Source organism: Benincasa hispida, unplaced genomic scaffold (assembly GCF_027475165.1).
Source record: "Benincasa hispida cultivar pf3 unplaced genomic scaffold, pf3_genome.v1.1 HicScf459, whole genome shotgun sequence".
In the NCBI taxonomy this organism is placed as follows: Eukaryota; Viridiplantae; Streptophyta; class Magnoliopsida; order Cucurbitales; family Cucurbitaceae; genus Benincasa; species Benincasa hispida.
In genome coordinates, this window is record NW_028326557.1 from 45842 (window position 1) to 55019 (window position 9178).

Consider the following 9178-nt stretch of genomic DNA (forward strand, 5'->3'; position numbering starts at 1 on the left):
GGTCTCAGCTTTTCCATTCCTTTCTTTGACGAGTGCTTCCTTGAACTTGGAAGTTGTGTTAACCTTGGGGAGCAACCGACATATGCGATTTAGCACCAAGTTCGCGCCGAATTTTGCTTCAAGGTAGTGGATTTTCCACGACAGAACAACGATCGGCATTTGATTCCAACATGTGCATTCAAGGCTACAACTTGGTCGTTTTTCTCTTTTTTTTCATCTTAATCTTGTGCCCAAAAGTGACAAATTTTATTATTTTAAAATATTATTAGTTTAACACATGATCGTAGAGTATGATTAGTTGCATGGATTTCTTGTCAAGTTAATACGTTTTTCTCTGAATTTTTTAATTATCCTAGATTTTTTTTTTAAAAAAAAAGTAAAATAACTTGTATTTCTACAAGTTATCACTTCCCTAACACCAAACTAACATGGATTACACAAGAAACTTTTCACTATTTCCCCCAAATTTACACTTTTTGCTAGACCTTAAAGCTTACATTTTACAAGCCTTCACTTTTTTTCTTTTGGACAAAATAAAAAGAACGTACCTGTACATTGGACACCAATGAGAGAAAGATAAGAGAGAAAGATATAATTTTTTTTGTTGTTGAGGTTGTAATTTGAGAGAAAAAACACTAAGTATTTATATTAAATTTTAGATCGTATAACTAATATATAATTAATGAACTTTATTTTACCTTTCTCAATAACCACAAAAAAAAAATATTTTTTCTCTAATTTATTAATAAAACCTCTTTCAACTTTTAACTTTTTTCCATGTATAACTTAAAACTCATTAAAAATATTAAAAATGTCACCACACATGCACATTTGGAATATTTTTAGTGAATCAAAATTACTTCTTAGATAAAATTAATAACCCTAAATATTTTTACAAAAGGAGTATTTCAAAAGTAAATTAGTTTTAATTTTTTAAACACATTTATTCATTAAAAAAAAAAACTTAATCACACATCAAATTAAGTTTAAAAAACACACACATCTAGTTAGTACTAATTTTTAAAAGATTCTTAAAGAAAAAAAAAATTATGTTACTATTTTTATTATTTTCAAAAGGTACATTCGAAACCCACTACAAATTAGGTGGAAAACATATAGTTGCCATTAACCAAAATTTGAAAGAATAAGAGAGAAAGGACAAATAAAAGAAAAGAAAAAAAGAAAGGAGGAAGGACTATTTGTATAGCTTTAAGATTGCTTTTAAGATAAAAATTTGTCCATTTATTTAAAGGCAATTATGTATTGCCTTTACAGTTACAAATAAGAGAAATAAACTATTTTTTAAAATAAAAAGTCCTTTGTTATATCTCAATAATAATTCACATGTATGACTGATTTTTTCCTTTCAAACTCTTATACTTGTTTTATATTGAAAAAGAGATTTGGTATTGATAATATGTAGCAGTCTATCAATATTTTTAGGTTAAATTATACTAAATATCACTCAACTTTGTCTTGTGTTAATAATATATTTGAACTTTCAAAAGTTTCAAAAATATTCTTCAATTTTTAAAAAATACCATTTTCATTAGTTTTAAATAAAAAATAGTTATTGTTTTGTTTAAAAAATATTTTTAAACTTTCAAAAGTTTAAAAAATATTCATGGATACATATTCCCTTACTAACGTACAACCTTACTAATGCAACTTTTGACAAATTAGATGTAATTTTATAACAAGGTATTAATAGTTTCTACTCATATATTAATAGTAAGAATATTTTTTCAAACTTTTTTAGGTTTTAATGTATTTTTTAATAAAATACTAACGTTTTCTATCCAAAACTTATCGTAAAGATGTCTTTGAACATTTTTTTTTAAAGTTTAAAAACATTTTTGAAACTTTTGAAAGTTTAAAAATATTTTTGACACAAAATACAAAGTTTGAAGGTATTTTGTATAATTTAACTATATTTTTTACATATCCACATATTTTCAATATGGCACAAGAATTTCAATTGAAAATTAAAAAAATGTCTATAAATTAAAATAACTACTCAATTTGAATATAAAAGACAAATTTATTAAGAGGTATCAAATACTTCACTATCTGAAATCATTTAGAAAAAAAAAAAAAAAAAAAAAAAACTAAATCATCATTCGAGTCTTTTTTTAAGGTTGTGTTTTTTTCTAAATTGATATTTATGGTTTAAAAAGTATATAATTTGATTCCTATGAATCTATTTAAATTAAAAAATATATATATCTATGTGTTGCCAGTACTTGTGAACAAAACTCTTTCACACAATATATGTTATCTTTAAATATTGCAAATATATATTATGAATTGTTATTGCGTATAGATTGCAATTACCAAATAAAGAGTCAAGCTATTTAATCGCAAATTTAGCACTTTGTGGGATGTTTAACTTTTCCAAAGTTCTATTTTTTAAGGAAAAGAAAAAAAGAAAAGAAAATAATCATATCTCTTACTTTATAAAATCATTTTCAAAAAGTGTACCATTATTCTCTTAAAGGTTAAACTATAAAAGTATACATTTAAAAAAAAATTTATATTATTTTATAGTGGTGTACATGGATTGAGTTGGGTTGAGTTGAAGGTGTTTTCTGGACCAACCCAAAAATTCGAATTGGTTGGGTTGACAATCCGAAAAATCGAAATAAAGTCTCTAACCCAACCCTTAAATTTCGGATTGGGTTGTCGGGTTATGACTTTTTTTTTCTTTTTAATTAAAAATATTTAAATTTATATACAAGACTAATAACTAAAATCTCATAAAATTCAAATGTTAAATACCAAATATCTAAGATATTTATTGCAAACTTCAAATAAAAACAAATATCATAACAATTTTAAAATAAACATATTTAAAATTCACAAATTAATCAATACAAAGTAATCAAATTTTAAACCAAGAGAATTATATATAGTATATTTTATTTATATATATATAATTCAGGTTAGGTTGGGTCAACCCAAATGTTTTTTAGCCAATCCATAATCAACCTAACCCAACCCTTATATTTTGGGTTGAATAGTACAGATTGTTTGATTGTTAGGTTATCGAACACCCCTACTATTATATTGAAAGATTTTCAATCATTTGTAATTATAAATTAAATAGGATTAAGATAATTCGCTTTTTAAGTTTGGATCAATAATAATAGTATAAATATTGAGGTTGGAAATGCATTTATCAAATACACAATAAGGTTGTATATGTTTTCGACATTATGATTATAATAGTTGTCTTTTTTTTTTCTTTTTTACGTTAAAATACTATCTTAATATTAGGAATGCGACTAAAGTTTCACATTGGTTAGATAAAGAAAAGATCATGGGTATATAAGTAAGGACAACTATTTTCATTGGCATGAAATCTTTTGAGTTCCAAAAACAAAGACATAGGTTTATATCCAAAATGAACAATACCATAACATAGCAGAAGATATGCTATTAGGCTTGTGGATTTCTTGTGTTTCAAATTTTATTTCTTTTCTTTTAATTTCTCTATTTCCATACCACCCAGAAAGTAGCCACTCTAGCATTGAAGACAATTATAAATCTCCTTGAATGTTCAATTTTAGTTTTTATATTTTCAATAAATCTAAAATTTGAATTTTTAAAGTTATTTTTTTATCAAAATTGATTAAATAATAATAATAATTTTCATGCACAGGAATATGCTTTCAAAATCCATAGTGCTAATAGATAATTTCTTTTTTTAAAAAAAACAACGATAATAAATTATTGTTGGAGACTAAATTTAAGATTTTTTTAAAGTACGGGGACTAAAATTAGCCAACTAAAAATATAGAGACTAAAGTTCAACCAACTTTAAATTAAAAAATATTTGTAATTCTCAATTAATTTTAGATGGGACTTTAAAAGAAAAATTTTGGGAAAAAATTATGATCCTTCATGTGCACCTGTGTACCACTGCCAAGAGACTTGGAAATTATTCTCCAAAATTGGATTCCCATACAAAACTCTTTTTATATAATTATCTTTTAGTATAAAATATTATTTATCTATGATCAAATCTCATGATTAAATGTACTATATATTAGTCCATGATCTTTATTCCCTTGTACCATTTTAATCCTCACAGTCATGTTTGTACTTCCAATAATTCTATCTGTTAGAATAATAATCCATGCATGAAAAATGAGCAAATAAAAATAAATAAATGAGCTCCATAGTAATGGTTATGTTTAAAATTAGAACTCGGCAAATTGAATTAGAAGAAGATTTTTAACTTCAAAATATACGGACCAAAAAAATATATTCTAACAATAATTTTAAAATACCTTTCATTATTAGTATTTTTATTAATCTTATTCATTGTCATATCACTTACACGTCTTACTCACATCAAGTTTGATATCGATAATTTTTTTATTGAATACAATAAGGATAAAAGAATTTAAACTATATACCTCTTGGTTACTAATTTATAACTATACATCAGTTGAGCTACGCTTGTTTTGATCTCACAAAAAGCTTTATAATGACATCAAATAAAAATTATTTTTTTTCACTAAGATAACTATGAGAATATTTGAAAGTGATTCTCAAATGGTTAAACTCTCAAAATTACTTTAAAATATGTTTTTAATCTTTTAAAATTAATTTTGATGATATGAAAATTGCATTTAAAAATATTAAATTAATCTTGAAGGATTATATGTAATATAACCAAAGGTTAATAATGGGATCTATACTCACAATATTGTTGATTATTATTTTTTATTACTGTTATATATATAAGGTAGCAATAAAATTGTTTTGTTAACAGAAATATAAAAAAAAATGATGATCCAAAGAGGCAATTGCATGGAAGAAGAGATTTTGAGAATATATTCTCATAAGAAAAGAGTCAAAAAAGTGACAGCTAGGTTGGTTTTCCTTGTATTCTCAATTATTCAAATTAAAATTTGTCTTTGTGGAAAAAAAAAGTTTTATGACTTTGTTCGTATCGTGTTAAATAATAACGTTGTCATAGTGACATCTTTAATTCGAGAAGAAAATACGATATTGCGACGTGACAAATAAAGCGACTATTTAATATTTGATTTTTAAATTTTCGGAACATAAGATTCATTTACTTGAGTCTTGAAAAGTAATTTCTATTTAATTAGGGTATAAAAAATTTGAAACAAATTGACCAAGTTTATGGCCTCCTTTCTTACTAAATATCCTTGTAATGGTTTTTTTTTTTTTTTTTGACAAATGGTTTAAAACCATATATAGTATAACTCCAAATTTAACCAAAAATTTCAAAGACAAGGATGAAGACGAAAAAACCATTTTCACCCCCGACTTTAACTCTTATCCTCCTCTATCAAACTATAAGTTAAGCTAGAACTATAAAGTTAATGGGTTAGAATTAGAAAATCTATATTTAAAATGATGAAGTTCTTCGATAATTATACAACAGGAAAAAAATAAAATTTCTTGAAACATTATTGAAAATGAGTTATTTAAAATCGAGTTTCACCGAACAAAAACACTCTCATTGTAGAGATGAATGGCTAGTGTTGCCAAAAATTCTAAAGAAAACCTCTATTATATTCAAATGACAACCTACTTCATCCTTTTAGAAAGGTTGAATGTCTTTATCTTATCTTTAACGTTCAATTATTATGCTAACACACCTACATTTATCTAACTATCCTATACTCAACATTTTCAAATTCATTATAAGATTAAATAAAAGCTACAAATCTAATCTACTAGCCCTCCTCTCAAAATAAATAAATAATAAAATAATCTATCAATCAAAACCAAAATAAATCCAACTTATTTAATTTTAAATGAAAGACGAAATTAATTTAGTTAGAATAGAATTGAGACTATTTATGACAGTTTAATAAGATCAAATTTTAACTTTTTTTTTTCTTTTTCAAATTATAGGTCCAAATTTATAATTTAAACTTTATATATATATATATATATATATATATATATTATATATATATATAATATATATATATATATATATAGATATATATAAAAGAGCCGGCCTTCAAAAGAAACCTTCATTAAAAAAAAATTAAAACAAACCCTTCACTTTGAAGAAATTATTGTTTAACGCAAAAAAAAAATGGTTATAATTATTTATAATAAACATTTCAACACAACTCCTACGACCAACATCTATAGCTATAAAAAGAAAGAATAATGAACAAGAATTTATATACACATTACTTTCGATTATATGAATTTATATAAAACAAAAAGAAAATTGCCCCTTGAGAAATTCAATTTATATTTTATAAAATGTGGCAAAAAAATAAAAAAAATAAAAAAAAAAATTAAAATAAATCACTTCAGACCGGAAGCCTACTTGAATCGACCGTGGAATTCCCTTGTCCAAGTTCTCGGCCCGAGCCGGATTCGCCATGGTTACTTCCTCCCCGAGGAGTCTTCATGGACGACATACGCGTAAAAAACGGCGGCGTAATCGACAACACCCATCGGTCCGACTTCGATGTCCGGTCCAACCGCTCAAGCCTCCTGTAATACTTCCCTCGACTACTCCCTTCACCTGAACCAAACCGGTATCCTCTCATGGAACTGCTCTGCCTTGCCAAAACTACCATACTCGTCGCTCGGTTCAGCTTGCGATTCACCACTTGCTTCCTTATCTCAACTGGCAACCGGAGAGTAAACCGCTCGGTGTCTTCCCCAGGCTGGACCAAAGAGTGCCCGGTCGAGTGAGACCGGGGGAAGAGCCACCGCAATCTGTTGGAACGAGATCCACGCGTACGGGTCCGATTCAACGCCTTGTTAGGCAATTCCGACTCCGTTGGTATCTGAACCGGTGGTGGAGCCGTCGTCTCTGAAACGACGTCGTTGGACGGAGCTTCAATATCTCCTCCGTCGGAGTCCGGGTTAACCACAGCGTTAGAATCGCCAACTCGGTGGACGGACTCAGTGAGTTGAGGAGACAAATTAGCTCGACAAACAGGGCAAGTAGAGTGAGAAGCCAACCAAGCATCAATACACTCGGGATGAAACACATGGTCACATTTAGGGATTAAACGCAGCGTTTCATCATCTTCAAATTCATTCAAACAAACAGCGCATTCTAGGGCACTTTTACCAATTTTATGCTCTTTAACGTCGGAGTAAACTAGGGTTGGGAATGTTTCGATTACGGCCGGATCGAGACCGCGGGTGGCGCGACGGGAGCGGGCGGCGGCGTTGGAGATAGGACGGACGGTGTTGGATTGGGAATCATTGCAGTGACGGATGTAGACGGAGAAGAAAGCCATGAAGAAGAGGGCGGCGATGAGGATAACGATGATGACAGCCATGGAGCCGCTGAGGCGGTACTGGTAAGGGTCGGATCTGGGGTCGGGGGAGAGCTGGGTCTGGGCGGAGGCGGAGAAGAAGAGGAGGAGGAAGAAGAAGAGAGGGCCATGGACGGCGGTGAAAGAGGACATGGTTTTGGTTGATGGGAAATTTGGGGGTTGAGGTGAAGAAGAAGAAGAAGAGAGGGTTTATTATGGGAGAAAGTGGAGGTTGGTGGAGAGAGGAAGCCACGGCGGAGGAAAGTCAAGGGAAGGTTTAAAGAAAAACAGAGAAGGGAATCAGTAGAGGGGAGGGAGTAGGAAGAAGCTGGGAAACGGTGTCGTGTTGGGCAAGGAATGTATTAGGGTGATTTGGACTTTGATTGTGGGACCACGTATGTGGGAGAAAATACCTATTTTCGATCTTAATTACTAATTCAGAAAAATAAGAGCACCTATGAAATCTCCAAAACTGATATTTTAAAATTAATTTTAATAGTTACAAAATTGTGGCCAAATTTAATTAATTAATAAATAGTAATACTAAAGATCGCAAGTGAGTATTTAGTGAAAATAACAAGATTAAAAACGTAAATATTAAAATCTAGAGATCAAATGGGTATTATTCTCACGTTTAAACTGTCGACATCATCTAGATCTCAATTTTATGAAAATATTGATGAAAATATTAATGTTAATGTAGATAGATATTTCTAGAAAAATGATTAAAAAAATATTAAATTCTTTATAAATAAATATTTTAGGCTCCGTTTGGTATGTTTGGTTTTTTATTTTTTAAGTCTATTTTCTTTCCATTTCTTACCATGATTTGCATCTTTATAGTACAATGTTAAATTCTTAGCCAAATTCTAAAAACAAAAGCAAGTTTTTAAAAGCTTTTTCAAATTTTGATTTGATTTTTTAAATTATTGATAAAAAATATATAACAAATAAAGAAATCTAGAAGTGAAAACAGTATTTATAAATTTAATTTTTGAAAAAACGAAATGATTTCACCAAAGAGGGTTTTATTATTTTAAGAAAAGTTAAAAGGTTTGTTATTTATGTTGTGTTTGATGAATTATATTGAGAAAGATAGAAGCGAAACATGGTCGAATATATTCGAGTTAAATGAATGTAAAAATAAAAAAGTAAAAGAAGAGAGAGAAGACACCAAATACGTCATTGTTAACATTTTTGTTTTCATATATTGAAGGGGAGAGTTGAGGAGTGGGTGGTGGTGGTGAAATTAAGAGTGACCAATTTGGAATGGTCGTGGATGGCGTTCCATGTGGTGGAATTCACATACACGATTTTCATTTTTATTTTTCTCTCTTCCTTTCATTTTGTGATTTATGTAGATTTTTCTTTCTATATGATCGGAAATATCTAATATTATTGAATTACATTTAGGAGATTTATTTCAATTTTTTTTTTAAAAAAAAATGCATGGTTTTTGTTGATGCTAAAATCTAGATAGGAAAACATCTTGATCTTCACATATCAACAATGGTAAATTTGTTTTAGAAGAGGAACAACGTGACTTGCAAAAACAAATGAAACCTGCACAATTTGATGTTTGTCACACACACTCCAAAGCTTAAGTCAAAGAGTCAAAGAGTGCGAAAGCTTTAAGATTTGTGAGTGAGAATTGACTTACTTTCTCTAGAGCTATAAATGACCTAGGTTATCCTCCATAGAGTTTCGAAGCTACATTTGGATAACAATATCCTCAAGTTGCATCCTTGAGCTAAGGTCTAAACCAAAACCGTCTCTCCTAGCCCTGTTTTCGTCAAAGAGTGCTATATTCTTGTTTTAGATCGATTATGTCTTGCAATCCAAAATCACCCATAATAGTTTTAATTGTAAAAAATTAGATTGTCTTCAATGTTGGTTGT

General features: G+C 28.9%; 1 protein-coding gene across 1 annotated transcript; it reads right to left on the reverse strand.

The window, feature by feature from the left end:
- Nucleotides 1-6071: 6071 nt before the first annotated feature.
- Nucleotides 6072-7696, reverse strand: LOC120078726 (E3 ubiquitin-protein ligase ATL6-like). The gene has a single exon (XM_039033033.2). It carries the CDS (start codon nt 7431-7433, stop codon nt 6315-6317), a length of 1119 nt encoding a protein of 372 aa, XP_038888961.1. The 5' UTR covers nt 7434-7696; the 3' UTR covers nt 6072-6314.
- Between the last annotated feature and the right edge of the window lie 1482 nt (nt 7697-9178).